Source organism: Centroberyx gerrardi, chromosome 18 (assembly GCF_048128805.1).
Source record: "Centroberyx gerrardi isolate f3 chromosome 18, fCenGer3.hap1.cur.20231027, whole genome shotgun sequence".
Taxonomy (NCBI): Eukaryota; Metazoa; Chordata; class Actinopteri; order Beryciformes; family Berycidae; genus Centroberyx; species Centroberyx gerrardi.
In genome coordinates, this window is record NC_136014.1 from 1,438,090 (window position 1) to 1,462,981 (window position 24,892).

General features: G+C 39.6%; 1 protein-coding gene across 2 annotated transcripts in view; it reads right to left on the reverse strand.

Moving 5' to 3' along the window:
- dcbld1 (discoidin, CUB and LCCL domain containing 1) overlaps window positions 1-21,550 on the reverse strand; it is a 47,233-nt gene extending 25,683 nt beyond the window's left edge. For both annotated transcript variants that reach the window (XM_078289941.1, XM_071899459.2), the window contains exons 1-2: window positions 21,342-21,550; window positions 1,470-1,685 (exon numbers count right to left, since the gene is read on the reverse strand). In XM_078289941.1, coding sequence (XP_078146067.1) covers window positions 1,470-1,685; window positions 21,342-21,432 — 307 coding nt within the window. In that variant the 5' untranslated portion in view covers window positions 21,433-21,550. The remainder of the gene's footprint in view (window positions 1-1,469; window positions 1,686-21,341) is intronic.
- Window positions 21,551-24,892: the final 3,342 nt, after the last annotated feature.

Consider the following 24,892-nt stretch of genomic DNA (forward strand, 5'->3'; position numbering starts at 1 on the left):
GTGAACAACCTATACTTATCCAAATAAAGACCTACTTCAAAGTATAGAAGTATAGTAGAAGTAGAAGTATAGAAATAGAAAGTAGAATATTTTACTAATATGATTGCCTAATGATAGAAAGTAGAAAATATTACTAATATGTTTTGGTTCCCGTCTGGTTCAATTCTGCTTCACTGTCCAGGTTTCATATTGGTTAATTTTAAAACAATCAGAATAGAGGAAAAGCCCATTAAACCACTTAAAACTTTCACTTATCGCTTTCTAGCATAATCACACAGTTAATCAACAAAAACTGTCAAATCAATAGCATACATTCAGAATTAACAGATAATACCAGTGTAATTAGGGTTCCACTGCAAAGCAGTGTATTGTAACTGCTGGAATTTCTATTATTCATTATTTTTTTTCCTGTATTTAGTCCAATAACTCATCCATACATTGATAACTGCTTGTCCATTTTGACATTTAGATAGTTTGGGTCAACTGCCACAGAGAAACAAAAAAATGGCACCGAAAATTTTGCCTCTATAACCTTCAAAGTTCACCTAAAAAATGTTCCTGCCATTTTGGATTTTTTGAAAAACCTTCTTCTTATGAACTGCAAGTCAGAATGACACTAAGTTCACGGTGGAGACAGACTGGATAGGGTTATATTAGGAGGTGACATGCAACATAGGTCCTAGGATTCGAACTGAGGGCGTCGCGGTTATGTGGCATATGCCTTAGACCTTAGACCAGGATGCCCCAATTGTCCACCGGTCCTGATAGTTTGAAATTTTTTATTCACAATATGCACTTTGAATCCTACTCTCTATTGTTCTCCTATCTGACACCAATCTACTAAAAAATCAGATGGGTTTGTCAGATGGGTAGAAAATCCTACACTCCTTGATTGGACATGGATGATGTAAATATTATATTCTGGCTGCTGATCAGTAAGGGAAGATCTCCTCAGTTGAAGCAATATATTATGTAGACTATACGTAACAAGGAAGAAAATTAAACCCATTAAATTGATAACACCTGCGCTAACGGAGGACAGCAGGGTTTATCCTCCTCACAATCTCTGCATTAGACTACATTTTCCCTCTTGCCTTTGGGAGTCGCTGTTGAGGCGTTTCGATTTTCAGAATTTCAGTAGTGGATTTTTCTCCCTAAGGGAAAAGAAGAATGTTTTTTTTATAAATGACATTGAGGTTTTTCAAGGTTTAATTTCAAACGTATTTCACAGTTATATTTTTCCCTCTTTCCTCTCAAAAAATAGAGCAGGTGCATCGTCCCCTGCCCCTATGGACCAGCCTCATCTGGTTCGGACCAAAGAAAAGGTGAGGTGATCTTGCCCTAAGACACATTAGCACATGGAGAATCTCAAATATTAAATGGACATAAGGCTGCTCTTGAGGAAATTAAGTGCTGCTTTTAAGTCTGGGGGCCAAGGTCTTAATCATCCAGGGTCCATGCTGTCTCACCGTGCTCTGCTCCATAGCCCTTCCGGATCCTCACATAGCTAGACTGACAGTCCTGTGCCTCGATATCCAGATCGCCAAATTTCAGCACCAACTGGCTTCCCGCTGGCACCCGAAGGTGCCATTCGCACCAGGTGTTATTGGGGTAGGTGCTGGGGTAGTTTTTAGAAGACAGGACCCCACTGTCAGGACCCAGCAGTGCATGGCCACAACCATCATCTATAAAGGAAGCAAAACAATAGAGAATTCACTGAATTAAGAATAGCACCAAATTTATCCCTGCGCCCTAAGACAGCCAAATCTGTATTATTTTTAACATTTATTACCATCTCCCATTGTCAGAAATGAGACAAATGCCTCGACCCCACCCCATATTCTGTAATGTCATACCCACCTCCATAGATGGTGAAATGGAAAAGATGACTGACAAGTCAGAGAATAAGTTTCTCGTAAACTAGGTACATATTCTGGCTCAAAATTAAAAATGAACGTTTTGATTAATAAATCCGATTTTTAAGGTTGCCTCCCTATTGTCTATGGAGCAACTTAGTTTTATAGTAATGTTATATCATAGATTAGAATTGTGGTTCTCTAGTTTTGACTTTGGAAAACAATCATATTTGAGAATATTGATCTTGAGCCATAGGAACAACAGTAATTTTGGTTTTGCATCCCAGGTTCACTGAATCACTTAAATGGCTCTCATTTGGACACCTAACATATCTGGACAAACTGTACTATAGCCTAATTGTTCTGATTTTTTGTCTAGTGAGGAATATGGCCATATGTAAATATTTTCAAATAATTTTAGATTCTTTTTTTTTATTAGTATTAATAATTATTGTGTATTACTGTGCCAATAGTATTGCACTCCTCAGTCCTCCAACTGTGTTAATTTCAGTGGCATTCTGAGAGGAAGGTAGGGAAATTAAAGAGAAATGCCACTGCAGCTGTTTGGCAGCTCTTCAGCTTCAAAGGATGGAAGCAATGATATATTTATACTATGATATAAACAAGGCATGACTGACTTGCATCCTTGAGAGATTATTTTCACAATACCATGATAAAAATCATAAAATAAGGAGACAATATCATTTTATGAAAAACTGATATTACCTGACCCTAGTCACAACATGGATACAGGCATCACTGCAGCATATTTAAGTGTTACTAGTGGGGAGTGTAAGCGTTAATAGTGGAAAGCAGTTGCATCAGATCCTGTGTATTGGTAAAAGCCGGTGAGCTGGTGCCTGAGGCAACCCAGTGACAAGTTTAACTCATTTACACCTGGTATTAAAATGTCATCTGCATCTGCACATTTGGATAATGAGCGATCCAATCATGCTCTTGCATTTACCCCTGGTAGTTCAATGCCTTCTGAATGTCTGCATTCTGCCCGCATTGTGATTGAATCTCATTTTTGGCAAAACTATTTGTCAACATGCACTTTTCCTTATCCAGATAAGATATCCAGACACAGTAAATTTTAATACCTGGGTTTAAACAGGGTCATCTAAACCATTAGACATTGCTCCATAGAATGAGAGACAGAAAGAGGGTTAGAGGATAAACATTAGCTGGGTTTGCATTCAAGTATTTACATGCAAATTTTGATTCAAATTCCATTAAATTTCCTTAATATCTCTGAAAAGTTTTGATGCTCATTTATTTATGTCATTGTTTACTTTTACAGGCACAATGCACAATTTAAGAAATTGCACCAGAGTTTGCTTCCAGCTAATTTGTTCTGTTGTCCCTGGGCAGGAAATGCAAACAACACACACAAGCACAGGACATGCTATAGAATACAGTACAGTGTTTCCTCTAGGATTTTTTTTAGCAGCGGGGGGAAAGGGTTTTGTTGTACCTAGGTGGTGCGCACGCGTAGTACGCCGGTGGTCGGAGTGAATATCAATAGGTAATTAAAAAATATGAAATAAAGTGACACTTGACTGCAAAACAAACTTTAGAACATACTCCACTCTCCTCACTTTCTGCCCTCTCTCCTGCTTCACTCTGCTCTCCTGCTCCACTCAAAATAAAATGCACTGTCCCTTACTGAATCAATACGGGACGCGATTTGTCCCGTATTTTCGTGCACACCCTATTCTAATGCATACACTACGTTTTCACATGCTTGGAATGACATGAGAAATAATAAAACCAAAAGAGTTTCACGAGACATAGCGGAGAAGTATTAAATCAGAATGACAGGCAAGTTGTCTGTCACTGTCACTCAACGTCATCGTTGCCCTGGTTACGGAGACTCAGACGCGCGGTTTTTAAAAATGTCGGCGAATAACGTTACCTCCAGCTCAAGTCCGCCCGTAAAAGGAAAGAGGCTGTCCAAATACAGAACTGAGTGGCAGACGGAGCACGAGTGGGTCAGTCCTGTCAGTGGAAACGAGTACAAGGCAAACTGTACAGTTTTTAATTTTTAAGTTTTAGTAATTATTTTGTTTCTCCACATTTCCCTCACTCTGGAATAGGTTGATCTTTATTTCAATGCCTACATCCAGGAGAGTTGTTCTGATCAGTTTGACAGTAAAAAAAGATTGTTAATTTATTTTCACAAATAAATGTATTGTTAATTTATTTTCACAAATAAATGTATTGTTCAGTCATCCACCATAGTGGTCTCTGTGGTCTACCAGGTCATTTGCTATTTCCGAGTTTATCAACGGGTTCTTGCTTCTTCCAAATATACCAAATAGTGTATTTTGACAGACCAAACATTTTGCCCATGTCTATGATCTGATGTTTTAATCCTTAATATAATTGATGCAACTGTGCTTTACTCTTATTGACTCTTCATTTCCTTTACATTCATGTTGAGAGTAGCAGAGGACTTTGAAATTGATGCATAAAAAGCACAAATTGGTGCATAAAAATTCACCAGAATGCAGGAAATGAAGTGTCTGACACTCAAAATCTCATGGGGGAGGACCCCCAGACCCTCTGCTTGATTTGTGTCCCCCGGGCATGGGGCCGCTGGCAAGGTGTCCCTTATTTTTCCACATTGAAGGTGGCAACCCTATTTGAGAATGAGTAAGGGGGCGATCACACCGAGAAGCGTCTACAGGGGCGTCTACAGGCGCAGCCGCGTCAAAAACGCCTAGGCAGGCTGCTGTCGGGCAAAACAGCTTGGTGCGCCTGTGGAGCAGGGCTGCGTGTGCGACCGGGTTAAAGACCGCTAATACCAGCTTTTCATCTGTGTTTGCCAGTGTCCCAACGTTCCCACCACATCAAACCACATCAAAACAGGAAGGAAAGCCCGCCTTCTGCTTGATTTGATTGGCTGCCTGGCCCAAATGTGACATTGACGAGTGGTGCGACTCCACGCCTTGCGCTGAAAAGTTGAGAACATTTTAACTTTTATGCGCGCCTAAAAACCGCCAGAAAAACGCGACACAAGAGAACAGAGCGCGCCAGGCGCGCCGTACCATAGGAAAACAATGGTTTTGTTGGCGACATGTTTCTAGCAACGCTTCTTGGTGTGATCGCCCCCTAACGTTAGATAATTCTCTCACATCACAAATATTTGATCACGCAACCTGTAAGAACATTAAAATATTGTAGTAGCCACCACTAACGTTACATATTTTAGAAGCAGAAGGCATTTCTTTCCCTTCAAAACTTCGGGGCATAGCTAAGAACCTTGAGCCCCTCCCTAGCTAAAGTGTTACCTGACTATCTTCCTCATCGACATCAGGCATCTTTCTCTTCTTGGAGAAATATTTTAACAAACTCATCTGAAAATGCAATCAGGAATATTTTAATACATAGCTTATATAAACATCGTTGGCAATTATTTTACCGACGTTTATTGAAGTAAGGCTGCGTTCACACATAGCGTTTTTTCCCCAACTGCCAGCGCCCTTTCCTCATTAAAAGTAATGGGAAGCGGCCGCAAGGCATACAAAAGGCGGCCGCTCCCGAAAAGTGCTGCAGTCGGCGTTTTTTTCGTCAGAGCGGAGCGCTTTCAAAAGTTGAGAAATGTTCAACTTTTCAGAAAAGCACCGGGTGACGTGAACCGCTTTTTCCCAGCTGACCAATCATGATGACAGAGACGCTGGCCGTTTCCCATAGCAACAACAAATATGGAGAAAGTGAAAGTGCCGGTGGAGAAATGGGACGTTGTAATAAGTGAATTTCCATTACCGCAACAGCGATCATAAAGGCAGTGTGGATTATACTGGACATGTATTGGAAATATCTGGTAAGCCTTTGCTTGTTACACAACACTGTATTGTCAGCTAGAAGTGCTAACCAGCTGGTTAGTGAGCTAGCAGCTGCTCAGCTAACGTCAGGTGACGTTGCCGTGATCCGCTTTTTATTTCTCCTCACAAAAAGCGCTCCAGGCAGTGCTTTTTCCACATAAAAAAACACTGTGTGAACGCAGCTTTAATCTACCATTCTCTTCTATTTCTTTTTCTCTTCTTTCTCTCTCTCCCTCTCGCCTCGGCCAGGTGTCGCCACTTCCTGTATCCGTCGTTTCAAATTAAAAGCCCTCTGCAGACTCGTGTAATTGCGACTTCATGACATGTCATAAAATTCTGAAGCAGCGGCGGCAATAATAGGCAAAATGTATATAACGGAAACTCTGCAGTAAAACAGTAAAAAACAGTAAAAAAAAACAAAAAAAACAATGTATAGTAGTGAGTATACCAGATAAAATTAGCCATACAAAGCAAAGCTAGTGGTGACATGATTGCGTTGACTTAAGCCAGAGCTTTAGGTTTGATTTAAAAGCTGCAAGGCTTTCAGACTCTCATATTGGAAGGTATTCTGAAGCTAGCATTGCTGTTAAGGATGGTCTGGCATCCTTTTAAAGGAGGTGCAAGATTATTGATAATTGTATACAGTAAGACATGCATCTGAATAAAATAAAAAATTATCAAAGTTTAAAAAATTATATTTCCTTAGAATTTTACAGTGATGGTAATCCCTGTTTTTTTTTTACCTACCACTTTCAGGATTTGTTTGTATATAGAGTACACTGGCTTAAGTGTAGTCACACCTGCCTGAGACCAGGTTGCAATGCAATATGACAAATGAGGAAAAATCATAGAATGAACAAAAAGCTTTGCAGCTGATAAGGATAGCTGATGTCTGATGCATTTCGAATTATTTAGATTAACTTTAACATTGCTAATAACCTAAGACAAGTTTGAATCAATTACAATGCCTAAATATTGAAAATGTTTCACAGAAGTGATGACCTCGCCATTATGCAGGATGCCTGGATCAATTGAGTTATTGCTCCTTGTAAAGAACATACAGACAGTTTTACTCATATTAAGAGTTAAACAAGAATAAGCGAGCCAATCTGACACTTTGCTCATGGCAGCTGTCAGTTTGGCTTCAGCTTGTTCTTTGGTCTTCGCATGGGTGTAAATGACTGTTTCATTAGGATACATTTAGATATTAACATCTGAGCATACTAGAGGAAGATCACTGATATATAAACTAAATAAACTAGGTCCCAATATGGAGCCTTGCGTAACACTGGAGTCTGTTGCTTGCAGGCGTGTCTGTGCTTACAACATATCCAACTTCGATTGGGCAGTTTTGTTCTGACATTGTTTAGCCTTTTTATGCTAAAACATATAGCTATTGCCTTTAACTTACTACTACTAGATATCAATGTGTTTTCATTTCATGCTTTTCAGTATTATTTTTCAGTTACAATGTCACTGTCCAATCAATTAATTTCCAGCTGATTGTATATGTTTTGGAGGTAATCTTTGCCTATAAATAGCGTGCCCTAGCCAGGGCATCAAGAGAAAAGTTTAATTTTGACAATTTTGAAAGTAAGACTTGATTAACTGTGTTGAAGGCCTTCTTAAAATAAAATAAAAAACTGCACCCACAACACCTCCTCTATCAAGATTGCTTACAATTTGCAGTTTCTGTTGAATGGTGTTTTCATGATTTCAGGTGGGATTTTGTATAAAAAAAAGCAGGAAAATATACTGGTCTGTGCCATGAACCCGATCAAAAAGCAGGCTAATGGCAAAACTGTTCTAGATATTTAGTATCGGTAAAATTTCCCTTGTATTCTTAGTGCATCCCCAATGTCCATTTATTTTAGTAGTGATTTAGTGATATTTTCAGTACTTGGCCTTTACATTAGCAATTATTAGCTAAAACAATGTAGGCTATTGAGTTACATATAAATATTGTGCTACTATGCATACTCATTGGGTCTCATGCAAGAACCATTCGTACAAACAGGTTCGTTCTTAAGTCACTCGTACGAGCGATTTAAGAGAACTTGCCGCATTCACCAATTTTAGCGTATACTGAATTTTCTCTTAGCTACAAACAACATTTACGAGTGGTCCAGACCTGTCGTACGAGTCATGTACAATTAACCTGCCGTTCTCCAAAGCAAAAAAACATTGTTGTTGACTAATGGATTGCATCTCGTTCATTACTTTGAAGAAAATGTGAGTTTCAATATATAGCCTACATTACACTTCGTAATGTATAATCATGTTGAGATTATCCTGTTTGACAGTGGTTATAATCACAGGAAAAAATAGCAAGGGAGCACTGCAGGCTTTTTCAAAAGGTAGTGCGTAATTTATTTTACCAGAGGTGCATAAAATCTCAACAATATCCCTGCAGGTTAGTATACATGCGCTCGATACAAAGAGAAAACATAAAAACACTAATAATCACCATGTTATTTGACAAACATATGATATGTATGTTGTATATGTATCTAAGATATGAGTGTTTGGTGAATCTGACATGGCATACTCATACGAGTCCACCTCACGAAAAAAGTAAGAGAAATCTAAGATAATTTTTTTTTTAGTGGATTAATCTAAAAAAATAATCAACAGATTAATCAATTATCAAAATAGCCTAGTTGCAGCCCTACTACAATCTGCAAATAGAAAACACTCTCGACACACAGCAGCGTTTGTAGTCCAGATGGGAGGAAATTAATTCTGACATACCAGCAGGTGAGACTGAACAGGTTGTTAGTCAAAAGTACTGATGTTAAATCCAATGCTAGCATGTTTGATTGAAGTGAATGCCAGGGACAAAACTTCACTGTATACAGACTAATTAGGCTATATGTCAGTACCAAGCAAGGAAAGAAACGGACCAAACTACTTCATTATAATGCATCGTGACAGTCTTCTCTTTACTTTAGAAATTGGAATTGAATTATCTTGGAAAACTGGTGTTAAACCCTTTTTAGTTGATGGATGACCATTACTTGGAAAAAAAAAAAGACATGGAAGTATGGTAGATAGATAAACATCATCTGTGTCATATTGTTGGTAGAATCTAGGCTGGGTAATATGTAAGGTCAAAAGTAGTGTCATTCATGCAGGCTATTGTTTAAATAGAGGATGTTTGGGCCAATAACAACCTCTTTCTACTTCTCTGTCCTTCTCGACACCCACATCCATGCAAGTAACAACATCATATTTGTTCAACAATTACCAGGTTCCCCAGAACAGATGAGTTCCTAACCCAGAGTGAAACCTAAACAGTGGCTGTATATGCCAGAAAAGCTGAAACAAAGGCAGCAAAAGGAGAATGCATCAATAGTTCCATTTCCATCCAACTGTCAAGCCAATTTGAAGTGGAGTTTGAAGTGGTACAAAAATGCAATGTGAATTAGGTGCATTTGCTGGTTGCAGTGAATAAATAGTCTTCCTGATTGTCAGAAAAACACATCGACAAGAAAAATGTACTCTTTAGAGAATTTTTAAGTGCTGGGAAAGTTGTTTTTCTTTTGTTAAGCTAATGTTGTTTCTTTGACTCTATCTGTCACCCTATCACCCTGTCGACCATTACCCCAAACAACCAGCGGAACCTTTACTGTGTGGGTGTTGTTCAGTAGCCACCCAACCAGCAATAACCCCTTCGAACAGAAATAGTACTACTGCCAATCAGCAACAAAGAGGGGACCTTCCTCTGTCACTCTGTGGATCTGTGTATGTGTGTTTCTCATAAATGTGCAAGGAGGGGGCGTGTCCGGAGCAACGACATGTAAAGACGTAGGTTTACCGATCTCCCGCTCAGGGTAATCGATATTTGTTAATTATTCCGTTTATTACATTTGAAACAAAACATCCTCCGTCAAACCATCAAGATCTTAAACCGGAGTTAGTCAATTTCAATAGATTACGCCGCTAAACACAATTTTGTTTGAAAAAATGAAGAAAAACAAAAGTGGCAAGATGGAGGCCATGGAATCCCCGGACTCCCCTGAGGCTGTGCCGCCTAGTGAGTGCACCATCGACCTAGCAATGCTAATGGCGGCAATCCAGAAAACCGAGGCCTCGGTAATTAATAGAATTGATGAAAGAATTGCTTCCCTGTCCAGAACACTAAATGAGAAAATCGACTCTATCTCCACCGACCTGCGAGGGCATATTCAGTCCGTACAAACGGAGTTGTCAGCGGCCATTGAGAACGTTGCCACGGACTGTGCAGCGCACGGCTCCCGCCTGAACAGTGTGGAAGAGGCGGCCAACGACTACTCAGACCGGGTCGTAACATTGGAGGGGAAAGTAACCCAAATCACAACTGAAGTTGCCAAACTCACAGCGAAAACAGAAGACTTGGAGTCCAGGCAACGGCGATCAAATTGCCGTATTTTTGGAGTGAAGGAATCTGGTGCTTTTAACTCTGTGGCATCTGTGGCTAAACTGCTTCAAGATATACTGGGCCTGGATTACGCACCCACACTCGACCGGGCGCACAGAAGTCTCCAGCCAGAGCCGAGAGGCGGTGAGCCACCCAGACCCATCATCGTTAAATTCCACTACTTCCAGCAGAAAGTGGAAGTACTACAGAAGGCATCACGCGCCAGCCCCATTCTCCACAACAACCAGAAGATTAGAATCCACCCAGACTATACGGCTTCGGTGATGAAGAAGAGGGCAGCCTTCACCGAGGTGAGAGGGCTTCTACATCGATGTCAGAACACAAAGTGTGGCATCCTTTACCCGGCAATATTGAAAATCACCACTCCCGCGGGACTGCAGAAGTCATTCGACGACCCAGCTAAGGCGAAAGAGTACATCCTCGCACACCTGCACCCCCGGGCTGATGGACAGTGATCTACCGGTAAAGTGGAAAACCATTGCTGAGCAGTCTGGTCCTATTATTAGCCTAGCTTGCAGTCTATGCGCCCCGCCATGATTATCTAGCCGTAATCTCTGTGCGCTGCTGAGCTCATTAAGTGCCACTTCAGTCATTTGTCATTCCTTTGTTCATATTTTAAGAATTACCCCATGTTCTATATGGTTCTTTGCAGTTCTGTTTTTATAATGTTGTTTGATGGGTGTATATAATAAGGGATTTGGCTTTTGGCACTCCTCACCTGTTTGAGCCAGGGGACGGGGCACGCATAGCGTTAGCTGTTGGACGACAGAACTTGGACTAGCTGCCGTCATACACTACCTACGATACCGGCCTCAGTGTGGTTATATTCAATAACGAGCGGAACGGTTGTATGTGAATGTAAATAATGTTAAAATGCCCTGAGCAGTGTAATACTAAGATACGGTTTAGCTTTGTTTGACATGTTAGTACTAAGCTCTAGTTCAGGGGGGTTAGCTGCGGCCTCATATGTAGGCCGGCAGAACGGTTCAGTGCTTTTTGCACTTATATGTTTCTTCCTTGTTACATTCATCATTTTCTGCTTATTTTATTATTATTTTTCCTATGCAAGCATCCAAATCCACCAACTCGTAGCCATTCTTATTTCCTACTACACATTTCTGATTATAATCACTGTGTCACTTTCCTTCATTGTTTACTGTCATGGCTTTGTCTGACATAGGTCCTAACTCCCTAGGCTCTACAACTCTACTGAGCTGGAATTTAAAAGGTGCTAATAACCCGGTTAAGCGTAGTAGAGTATTTGCTCATCTGAAATCCCTTATGTCTGATATAATATTCCTCCAAGAGACACATATCCGGTCCAATGACCATTCCAAACTTAAACGAGGCTGGATTGACCAAATCTACCACTCCAGGTTTAGTGCAAGGGCTAGGGGAGCAGCCATCCTCATTAGAAAAGGCATTCAATTTGTCTCATCCCAAGTAATCTCGGATGATAATGGCCGTTATATTATTGTTGTGGGGAAACTATTCAGCACACCTGTTGTGTTGGCTAACCTGTATGGTCCTAACTGGGATGATCCACAGTTTTTCTCCAATTTTATTTCTACCCTACCAGATCTGAACTCGCACCAGCTGATATTAGGAGGTGATTTTAATTGTGTTCTGAATCTAAAACTTGACAGGTCAAGTACAAAGTCTGATCGTGTCCTTTCTAAATCTGCCGCAGTGATTAACTCTTTTGTGGACTCCTATAATTTATCAGACCCATGGAGGAAGAGGAATCCCACCACAAAACAACTACTTTTTTCTCCCCAGTCCACCACTCCTATTCCAGAATAGACTTCTTCCTGCTTGACAACAGACTGCTATCCTATGTTGCTGACACCAAATACCATAGCATCATCATCTCAGACCACAGTCCTGTCGAATTAGTTATCCGTTTTCCAGATAGTATAGCGCCTAGGCGCACTTGGCGCCTTGATCCACTATTACTGTCCAGCAGTGCCTTTAAGAAATTTATTGCAGCGCAGATAGATGATTTTCTAAGAATTAATGTTACACCTGATGTTTCCTATTGCACTGTATGGGAGGCGTTAAAAGCCTATTTGAGAGGTCAAATAATTTCATATGCTGCATACGAGAACAAACAACGTTTCAGGCGTCTCTCAGAGCTATCTCACCTCATTTCAGATATTGATTCGAGATATTGTATTGTATAGGCCAATAAGCTTATTGTGCTGCGATTATAAGGTCCTCACTAAAGCTCTTGCACGACGCCTGGAGACAGTGATACCTCTTATAATTCACCCTGACCAAACAGGGTTTGTTGCAGGCAGACAATCTTTTTTTAATATGCGCCGCCTATTCAATGTTCTCTATTCCACCCACTCTACAGTACAGCCTGAGATTGTTATCTCACTTGATGCTGAAAAGGCATTTGATCGAATTGAATGGACCTATCTATTTACTGTTCTAGAGAGATTTGGTTTCGGCCCACAATTTTGTTCCTGGATCAAGATTCTTTATTCATCTCCTATGGCGTCAGTCCGCACAAATGCGGTCATATCAGACTATTTCCCCCTTCACAGAGGGACACGGCAGGGTTGCAATTTATCGCCCAACCTTTTTGACATAGCCATAGAACCCCTAGCAATTGCCTTGTGAACAGAGGACAGAATTGCAGGAATTAAGAGGGGAGACACTATCCATAAGGTATCGCTTTACGCGGATGACCTGCTCTGTTTTGTTTCTAATCCAACAGAGTCTATTCCTATCCTCTTAGATATGCTGCAGACTTTTGGAAATTTCTCAGGCTATAAATTGAACCTTAACAAAAGCTTACTCTTTCCAATCAACCAGCTGGCTCAAACAATAACATATGACTCCTTTCCTTTTAAAACAGAGCTACAGTGCTTCACTTATCTAGGGATTCAGGTCACACATGCATTCAAAGACCTTTCCAAGCACAACTTCCAACCACTGCTGGAACAAACTAAGCAGGATTTAGCAAAATGGGTGTCTCTACCTATCTCACTTGCAGGGCGTATTAACTCTGTTAAAATGACAATATTGCCGAGGTTTTTATATCTATTCCAAATGATTCCTGCTTTCTTGCCAAAATCTTTTTTCAAACAATTAGACAGACTAATTTCTATTTTTATATGGAATAAGAAAACGCCACGCATGAGAAAGATATCTAGAGAGACCAAAATCTGATGGTGGATAAGGCCTTCCTAATTTCATTCATTACTATTGGGCAGCTAATATCTTAAAGTGTATGTATTGGGTATCCACATTTGAAGAAAACAAGGGCCCCTCCTGGTCTATCATGGAACTGGAGTCCAGTCTCCCGACGTCTCCTATTTCTCTATTGAGCTCCCCTCTGACTATTAAGCCTACCACTTTTATCCAGAACCCCATTGTTAAATCATCCCTGAAAATATGGTCTCAATTCAGGACACATTTTGACCTCTGTCACACCAGTACTTTTTCCCCATTGTCTTTTAATCATCTTTTCCCATCATCATTAATTGACACAGCATTTAAAATGTGGCATAGAAATGGCCTTGTCTTCTTTGGTGATCTTTTTATTGATGGTGTATTTGCCTCTTTTGACGCTCTAGGTAAAGACCACAGTATCCCCAAATCTCATTTCTTTAGATATCTACAGGCCCGCAGTTTTGCCAGCAAACATTTCCCCTCATTCCCACAACTTCCCACCAAGGGCCCAATTGAATTTTGTTTAGACCTTAGTCCTTCTCTTAAAGGTGCAATCTCCAGAGTATATAACATAATCCAAAATATAAACCCTCCATTGTGGTTGAAAACTAAATCTGCATGGGAACAGGACATTGGCTGTGAATTACCTGACGACACATGGCATCGCAGTGTAAGACATATACATGCTTCGTCTTTCAGTATAAGGCATGGTCTCATTCAATTTAAAATCCTTCATCGTCTTCATCTTTCCAATGAGAGACTGGCAAAAATATATCCATCAGTAGACCCCCAGTGTTTGAGATGTCATCAAAGCTCAGCTACTTTGGGTCATATGTTCTGGTCGTGCCCATCTCTGGTTGATTTTTGGACATCCGTCTTTGAGTGTTTTTCAAATATATGTAACATCACTATTGATCCAAATCCAATCACAGCTATTTTTGGTGTATGTCCTGTGGAAAACAGGGTTACCACTCATCAAGCAAATGCAATTGCTTTTGCCTCACTCTTGGCTCGTCGTCTTATTCTTTTTGGTTGGAAGTCAAAAACACCTCCATCTTTCTTACAGTGGGTGAAGGAAGTTATGTTAAACTTGAAACTTGAGAAGCTGAGGTACACCATGCATGGATCTTGCAAAAACTTTAACCTGGTATGGCGCCCCTTTATGGAGTTTGTAGAAAACCTATCCTTTGCATGACCACGGTCATGATTTTAGGATACTGTGACTGTACTATGGCTTAAAGGTGGTAACAACAGATATGGTACTTACTGGATGTACTTATTTATTTTTCTTTTTTTTTTTTTGCTATCTTTACGATAACAGCTGTACATTATTTTTCTTTCATTTGGGAGGACCTTATATTTTGGTCCTGTCCTCTCCTCATAAGTTTCTTAGGTCCTGTCTCCTGTTTTGTTAGTCTGTTTGTTGTTGTGGTATTTTTGTATATCTGAAAATCTGAAAATAAAGTTTACAAAAAAAAAAAAAAAAAATGTGCAAGGAGCCTAAAACCAAGAGCCCAAAACCATGGGTGAATTTTGAAGCCAATACAGCAGTGGTGGCAGCGGCACCAGGGCTGGCTCCAAAAAGACTCCAAACCAGGCCCAAAAGTCAATGGGACCACAACTAGGGCTGGGCGATATATGACAAAATCAAATATCACAATATTTTAGACCGAATACCTCAATATCAATAATGTGACGATATTTTGGGTAATGAGTATTTGTGTTTTCATAAGATATTTACAAATAAGAAAATTATTAAAATTAGTAATGATCATTAGTAACAATCAGTAATGTGTAATCAGTAATAGTAATATGGATATGATGAGCAGGTAAAGCCAATCATTGTTCATTTTACTCAGTCACAACAAGCTAATAAATTCAGAAAATTGTATCACTTTACTGTAAGATGGCCTTTAACATTTAAATTATTTCACAATATTACGATAACCAAAATCCCAGACGATATCTAGTCTCACATCACAATATCAATATTATATATCGCCCAGCCCTAACCATAACCCAACTTCTCGCTAAAATTATGAAGTCAATTAATTTTTTCCACAAGAGGTTATGGCCTCAGTTGCTAATTTCACTTCTTCTAATGTGTGTCCTTATGGCGATTTTCACAATAATTGTGTCATTAATGGGATATAGCCTACTGGATATAAAACGGGGTTGTTTCCCTGCACAGGTTGCCTGTCCAGTGATCGACAGGTCGCCGATTATCACTCTTACTATGTCTTTTTTTTTTTTTGTACAGTCTATGGCCTAAGGGTGCTCCGATCAGGATTTTTGGGGCCGATCACCGATCGCTGGAAGCAGTATCGGCCGATACCGATCACCGATCACGGGGTCTATTTGAAGCCTTCTATTCATCGTGTAGCAAGGGCGGATATTTCATTTCACTGTTGGGGGGGACAATAAACAGAAAAATTTCTCAAGAGCAATTCCTGAAGGGGACACCAAAGGTGCCTCTAAAAGTACTGTTGTATTAAATGTATATAGAGGTCCATTATGAAACATTTCCATAAGCACTTCATTCCTTTCTTATGAAGATTTTATCAAATTGCCTTTGATATTACTGGGGTCTTTCTACTTGGCGTTTCGGTGCACTGAAAAATGATCGGATGTCTGTTTTTCTTTTCTCTGCCATTTTAACTGACTGGCTGACAAATAGACACACACACGCACACACACACACCCCACACACACACACAGCATGCAGGTTATTTACAGTAGTAGGTGAGATGCAACACCCATTAACTGAACTAAAGCTAATATATGCCTAATTAGATTTAGTTTTCCCGAAAAAGCAGATCTCTAATGTTTTGCTGTCAGTGTGTAAAAGTCCAGAACGCTATGAAGCCTGCCAGAAACTTACTTATATTTTAACATAATGTTTGTTGTAATTATGTCTTTTTTATTAATTAAGTCTTCATTTATTTCCAAAATTATGAACAAAATAACATAGTGGCAGCCATTTTACATGCAGTAAGAAAAAAATAATATACTTAGAACCTAATTACATAGGGTAAGTTAATCTTAAATATTATATTATAGAAATATTACTGTTACCATCTACAAAAGATAAAGTATTTTGGTATGAAAACCCGCATTTTAATTTAACCAAGTATCCTGTATCATAAATACATGTCTGGCATTTGTAACAAACCAAACCGCTTGAAAATCGGTCGAAAATTCAGTGAGTTATGATGATTTTAATTGTGGATAGACCTCCTGCCTCCATACACATACATGCATTAGGAGACGCGGCTGCCCCGTACCAACACGTTGACGCACGAGATTCAACCGCGAGGTAATGGAACAAAATGTAGTCTGGTTACAATTGTGAATGTGTTTTATTCTATTGAGTGGTAGAAGTAAAGAAAAATGTCTGACACATCCTTTGTTTTAAGTTAACCTTTGCAAAGTAGCTTCTTACTGGAGGTCAGCCACCACTGACACACTTCCAGAGATCCTCCACAGACACTCGTACCGAGGGCTAATGTGTGTGTGTGTGGGGGGGGGGTTCATGTGTGTGTGTGGGGGTTCGGGGAGGCAGGTAGGCAGTGGACCAAACCACTGTGAGGCGTATGAGGGGGGGACGCAATCTTTCGAAACTTAAAAACGCATTGTTTTGCGTCTATAATTAGCACAAGTGCTTTCAATGCATATTATTATATTATTTAAAATTATATAGTTATGTTTACAATGATATATTGAGGGGGACAACTCTCTGTTAGTCCCAGGAAGGGGGGGTCCGGACCCCCCTGTCCCCCCCGTAATTTCCGCCCCTGTCGTGTAGCATTATTTATTTATTTAACTATTCTTAACAACATTGTATATTAAGTATTAAAATTAGGAGATGAGAAAGTATCATGAATTGACAACTGTTTATTGGCAGGCAACATGTGCAACATATTCCACTCTCTCTCTTAGAGACACAACTTAAACCATAGCAGCCTACGCTTGGTTATTGGGAGCAGCTTAGATCTTAACAAATATAGCTTTCCTGTGGAATAAAATAAATACAATTTTATAAAATAAAAATTAGAATAAAAGCTAAATGTGCACAACACACCAAGTTAGAACAATAAATTATATATAGGCCTACTGAGGCAACAAAAATCAATTCCAATAGACGGAAAACACAGGGCCTTTATCAATTTACTCCAACTTTAGAGACTATAAAAACTGCAACATAACACAAATATTTTTCAATATTAATCTGGATTGAGGGAGCAAACATTCAGAGTCAGAGTTAAAAAGTAAATATTAACGTTTTCAGTCCACTCAGTGGATACTGTAGCCTACAGTAGCCTATATACAGCTAATCTGCTAGTCTCGGAAACCCAGCTGTATTCCGAATAACGTTAATAACCCTTAGTTCTTCTTTTTGGGAATTCAGCCGGTCGTCTTCTTGGCATGGAAAAAAAAAAAATCCCTCACGCCCGTGTATGCAATGGGAGGCGAACAGACGGGTCCGGGGAGAGAGAGAGAGAGAGAGAGAGAGAGAGAGAGAGTGAGCGAGACAGAGAGCGCGACACACACACAGAGAGACAGAGAGAGAGCGACACAGAGGGAGAGCGCAGACAGAGAGAGAGAGAGAGAGAGAGAGAGAGAGAGAGAGACCGCACAAAGAGACTACTTCTGTTTGGATCTCTTCCCAACTTGTCTCTCCCTAACATTTTTGCAAATGTATTGTCTTTTTCAGACACCTGGTAGAACTGCCAGACCGGTGAAGCCATTTTAGCGGCGCAAATTGTCTCGCGTGTTTTGCGTCATCTGATCGGCGCTTCTGATCGGCCTTTATAGAGACCACCGATCAAACTATTTAGAACGAATATCGGCCGATAACGATCGGTGGCCGATCGATCGGAGCACCCTTACTATGGCCTAAACAGGGTATCTTGAAGTTTCAGAAAGCCAAGAATTTAAGGCCTTTTAATGCTACCTGAAATTGGATTCAAGAGCAACTTAAAAATCTAAATATATAAACAAATATACCGTATGTTAAAACCAGCCTATTTTGAAAGAAAAATGACACTTGAAAATGAAATGTTTAGAGACATGATGTGATGTCCAACATGTTGCCATATTGTATTAACCATGTTGTGGGTCAAACTTACTGTGACCAAGTGGAAGTACAAATAATGTAACACTACTTCTGGTCCCATTCACATCTTTTGGTGAAACTGCACAATTCCCTGGCATTTGTCTCACTTTCCAACTCTGTCTAAATATCACTGAATATATATCACTCCCATCATCTAATTTTATCATTGCATCAAACTGGAACTTAATTAAACCTGCAATAAGCGATATCAGACCTTATAACCAATCCTGAAACTAATGTGTGCTATGTGGGGATTTTTTTGTGGGGAGACATAATGATATAAAACAATATGCACACACGCAGGCCAGCTGTGTTGCTGTTTTCACCTCTTTTCTAAAACTTGTTGTCAAATTCCGCTCCGGAACTAAACTCCTCCCGGGCCATTCAGTAGCTTTTCATTTTTTAAAAACTAAATTGTCTCCTCCCTCGCTGTTTAAAAGTGGCACTCTCCCCCTCCCATTCCTGAAAAAAATTCTCGTAATGGCGGAATCGATGAATCGAGCAAGTAAAGTTGTTAAACTAGTAGCCTAAACTTGCTACCTACGTCTTCACTTGTCACTGTGAGACATGTAACCTTCAGTGGGAGAAAGTCCTAGAAAAGCGAGACCTGGTAACCACTTATTGGCATCCTATCTTTCCATTTGTCCTTCGTAGGCCTCCTTAGTGCAGGGGTTTTGCTGTGTTTTACAAATGTGTTGCGGTTTCAGTCGCCCTCTAGTGGTCAGAAAAATCGCTTACTGCAGCTTTGAAAATAAACCTGCATAACATGATCAAAGTATTAATCTAATGTGATTTAAGACATTTTAATACTTTCACAGCCTTAAGTTTAGATAATTTAATACAAGGCTTTATCAGACTTTTTAAGGACCTGTGGATACCCTGTTAAAAGGATGCGTGGTTGATGCTGAGTCCTACTTGTAGCCTTTGTGAGGTTAAAGTAATCTCTCCAACCAAACAGCCAGGCTGATTGATCTAATCAGTGTCCATTTTGATCATTACATTCAGCCCAATCAGGAACCAACATTTACAAAGAAGCTGAGGGAAAGTTAGGACACATGCTGTGTTGTTGCCTATAGATAACAAAGCACAAACAGAATACCTAGAAAGCACAGGGCAGAAAATTTAATTCAGAGCTCAATTCCTGACAAGGTGGCTTTGATAAAATGGAAATATGACAGGAGTTTTGCTGCTGAATGCCAGCCAAACTGATTATGCCAGGGTTTCCACCGTTGCCTTGTTGAAAAATTCCATGACTTTTCCATGACTTTCCATAACTACAATGGGGTCCAAAAGTCTGAGTCCACTACCAAGAACTCTTTTTGTTTCATCATTTATCAAAAACGAATACACATTTTTGCTCAAATTATATTTATCAATCAAAAATTACATCATGTTTCACTATGTCAAATAAAGTTTGTTAGTCTTTACTGAAAGTCAAAATTTCTCAATATTTGGTATGTCCACTGTTAACCACAGCCTGCACTCTGTCTGCCATCGATTCTACAAGTTTATGCCGAATTTGAGAATCCACATTATTCCAGCACTCTTTTAGAGAATCCCAGACAGCGTCTTCTGATGTTACCGTATGTTTCGCCTTTTCCCTTTTCAAACGTTCCCAAAGATGTTGGGAACGCTGGCTCTTCCTTGGACTTAAGAACAATTTGGCCCTGAACTGCTTCCCTAAACTCTTCTGACATCATTATAAACAGCTGGAAAATAATTTTCAATGGAAGACCTTTTTCAAAGGTAAAGCACCAGCAGCAGTGACAATAACGCATAGATAGCCATATTAATTTAGTCAATATCTGGTATTAATTGTTAAAAGGGCAAAACAATTCACACTGTATTAGCAGCAGCTTTGGAACGCACGGTTTGTCACGTCCATGAGCTCGAAATGTTCTTCCTTCCTGATTTGTTGATGTTGTTTGGCTGAAACCAACATCTAATGCAATGAATATGTGAAACAAGTTGGAAAATAGGCTACATTCTGCTATAACACAGTAAAATTACCCATTTGTAAAAACAAATCCTGATATTCCCCAGAGAATTTATCTCAATGACTCAATGACTGCTGACTGTCCACAGTAATCTACAGTGTAACTGACCAGTCATCTGGGATGGTTCTTATTAACTACAGTTGCCTACAACGGTAACTGACCAGTCATCTGTAATGGCTCCTATTAACTACTTGTTGCCATGTAACTGATGAGATTTTTTCATGGTCCAGTGTAGTGCCCTTGGTAGCGCCGCACTGTTAGCTGACATCTGATTGCTGTGGTTATCATTAGCTCGATATGTTCCCTTCTCTCAGAAAGAAAATTTCAAACCACACATTTAAAAAATAAGACAATATAATGTGGCCTTGCTTATCGTTTTTTTGAATCATTAGGAACCACTCTTCATTTCGGCATACATATAATCCACCAGACTGCACTTTCAATATTTTTAACTCTTGTAAGTGGTTCACACTGCTCGTTACCGTCTTCCACGGTGCATTTTTTGGTGGATAAACATGGTAAGAACAGGACAACCGATTCTCAAAGTTAAAAAACGATTAAATAAGAGCTTCTCTGTGTGTTGTGTGTATGCCGAATTGATGGGTGTCCCCTAATAATTAAGAAAAGTTTTCAAGTCATTGTTTTAAGATTGTGTAACTTTGCAGATAAGCAAGTCAACTTTAAATTGACACATTTTTGAATGCGTTGAAGTTCTCCCCTTACGACAGAACGGTACGTATCGGGGCTAGGTCAACATGCCAAACTATAAAACTATGTAGGGTGCAATGTAAAAAAAAAACGCTGCATAGCCAACGTTGCGAATTATCCGATTTATATCAAACAGGAATTAGTTAAGTCTCGACTACATGGCGACAACCTCAATTTTAAGCAAACGGTGAGTTAGGCCTATTTGTTGTACACTGTGTTCGCTTTACTTACCGAGTTTCTCGCCTTGTGTGTACAGTATCCATAAAGCAACAAGGAAGCCTGGAAGGCTGTCGGATATAGTTCTGTACATCCACACTGTCATAGCGGAGCATCAGGCAGTTGTTGTTGGCTTTCTGTATACATGAAACAAATACTGCTGCTGATAACGTTACTTCACTATCTACCAATCTGTCCAGCTAAGTCGTTCACCTTCTCTCCCTCCCTCGCGGTCTCTCTCTATTTTGCTGCATAAACTCTTCCGGGTTTGATGCGCAAGCGCCAAGCGAGTCGCTGCCAGCTCCACTCTCAGCTCACTGTCGCAACCTAGTGTTGTGCAAGTGTATCACACTGCAAATGACATTGGCAAGATTGCTGGAAGAACCAGCATGTCTATGTGCTGATATGTCTTCGTTCAGACTGTCCATACACTGTTATTTGCAAATGACTTTTGGCGTTTCTTTGACTTTTCGGCCTTCCATATTCTACTCGCAACTTGTGTGCCACAAGTTGCGAGTAGAATATGGAATATGGGCAAAAAAACAATTGCAAAATAGACCTGCTTGTTGACATGGTCATTTATTCTCTCTAGACACAATAAAAAAAAAAACACGTTAAGAGGATCAGAAGAGGATCGTTCGGAAACACCTGTTAACACACATTTTTAAGAGGGCAACAATGTACACATTAAAAAATAACACGTTAATTTAATACCACTTATGGCAAGCCAGATGGGTCAAATGTGTATTCATTTTTATAACAAACGCGTTTGCTAATGGCCAATCTAAACCATTTCAGCCCTAGGACAACCACATTCTGTTCTGTACATTTCGTATTGTACACGTCCTATAGGCTATATTATGATGATAAGCATGATAAGCAATATTTCTTATCATACGTGTATATAAGAATTATGTGTTATCACACATGCATTACATAAAATGGAATGTGTATGATAAGAGAGCCAATCTTGTTGTATAGGATAATTTCTGACCAATCATGGTCAGCCTTTTTGTGAGAAGCCACGCCCACTGCCACGCCCGCCTTTGTCCAATAGGTGTGAAAAGTTAATCAGTAATTCTTTGCCCCATGACCAAACTCTCCACAAAGTTTCATGGTGTTGCATGAATCCATTTGAAAGTTGCAAGCTTTTTAATAAGAAGCCATGCCCACTGCCACGCCCCCTTTGGCCAATTGGTTGGAAAGGTTAATCAGGTCTTCCTTAATTGCCACATGATCAAACTTTACACAAAGTTTCATGCAAATCCGTTCGCAACTTATTACATAACTTAATTATTTGGAATGTCCCCGCCGGAATCGAACTTGAGTCTTCCGATTAAGAGTCTGCAATCCTCGATATAATTTCCTGTATTCATCTATATATGTATATGTATGCATGTATATATATATATATATATATATGCATATATATATATATATATATATATATATATATATATATATATATATATGTATATGTATGCATGTATCTGTGCATACTACACAGACAGGTATGTGCATTAAAGAAAAAAAAAGATATATATATATATATATATATATATATACACATACATATACATACATATATACCCAAATACATACACATACACACACACACACACATATATATATATATATATATATATATATATATATACATATATATATATGCATGTATATGTATTTCTAGGATTACAAGTTCATTTTCATCCTTATCCTTTTTTCTCCAAGCAGGATTTTTATTCTAGTGCGAATAAACAGTAATATCACCAAATTGTACAGTAATGTGGAAATAAGAATAACGCACATATTGGATCATAAATTAGACCTACTCATGCGTGATCAATCAATAAGCTATTATGGCTCACAATATATAGTGGTGCTAATGGCTGTGCGTAATGATACAGTGGCTGCTGTGGTGCTGTTAGTAGGCAAGGAACGAGTCTGATTTTTCTGGCCCATGATGATGCTTGTTGTTTATGTCCAAACCAGGTTAAACGGATGTGCATGCAATAAACATGGACATGCACCAATCATCATAACTGTACAAGAGGCTATAGGAAATATGTGATGAGTGTGTGCGTAAAAGCGCATTCCAGGAATCCTGCCATGTTTTTGAAATACCCTATAGTTTGTTACTGTTAATCATTTAATTGCTCAGTTCTTTTTGCCGTTTTGCTACTCAAGCGCTTTGGGCGATGTGGCTATAATATTTAATATAATAAAGTAATGGCTACACTTCCGTTTCCCCTGTATATATTGTGTTTTAGAAATAAATACCCAGACACTGATTTGGTTGTGTTGTTTTTATTCCAAAGATTAAGTTTTGAAGTATGGTGTTGTTTTCTACATTAGGTTATTAGATTTACTGTGGATGCAGGCTTCAGCTGTAATGCTGATGGTCTGTTGGCGTCTGGACTCACAGCTATAGTAGTTGTGAGTGATCTCATCTCTCCATGGTCACCTTCTGAAAAATGGTGTCTTTTCTGTATTCCTTTTGTTTCAATTATGAATATTCATCATGGACTGATGAGCAGTCCTAAACATCCCTATGCTATTTTTCTATTGTCTATTTGTTCTATTTGTCTATTTTAACGTGATGTGCACCAATTGGCTGAATTACCATAAAAGAATCGCTTGATCTGTGTGGGTGGGTTTAAAATTAAAGAAATTATGTATTAATTACTATGGCTTTAGATAAAAACAAACAGTGCACAGTCCTGAAGAACACTCATATTTACACTAGTAGTTGGTGACCAACCAACATCTGTTACTGCCACCCAAACAAAACAGTCGAGAATCAGGTCTACTCCATGGTGCTGAAAGGGCGCACAGCGCTGTATGTGGACAACGGCTACTCCTCAGTACCAAACATAAGGATCTTGTTCCCACGGGTTACAAAGTCGTGGCCACGACATAAGGATCTTGTTCCCACGTTTTAATAAGTCATGGCCATGACATAATTATCTCATTCCCACACATTACTAAGTCGTGGCCACGCATTATTTTATTAACATGAGATGTCACCAGAGGGGCTCCGTAGACAAGCAATTCAGCAAGTTTACAGATCCTGGATACAAACTGAGCCTCTTTCAAATGAGGAAAAGATGTGAAATGCGGGTGGGGCATATTTGATATGAATATTTCAGGTTTGTCTTATGAAATGGCACAATGCCCGGTGGTGAAAAGGGCTCACAGGAATTAAGTGAAATTTCAGTGAGCGAGCGACCGCCCTGCTAAAGGTGCAATGAGCTTGACATTCAAGACGGGCAACAACAGCGTGATCCAAGACAATAAACAAACATAACAACAACACAGAGTGAAAAAAAACCAACGCGTTTCCATGTCGATTCAATGCACCGGCCATTTTCCAAGGGGAAAAGGCGGCACAGTTTTAGTTGTCAAGCATGTATTTAAATGGCAGCTGATGAAACAATGGTGCACTGTCTCGCATTTCCTTTGGGTGAGAAAGATTTAGGTAAAAGGCTTGAGGGAAGGAAGTCTGGGAAGAATCCACAGGTAAGGCCTGTAGGCCTGGCGCACAGAGCCCAGGGAAGCGCCTTTAT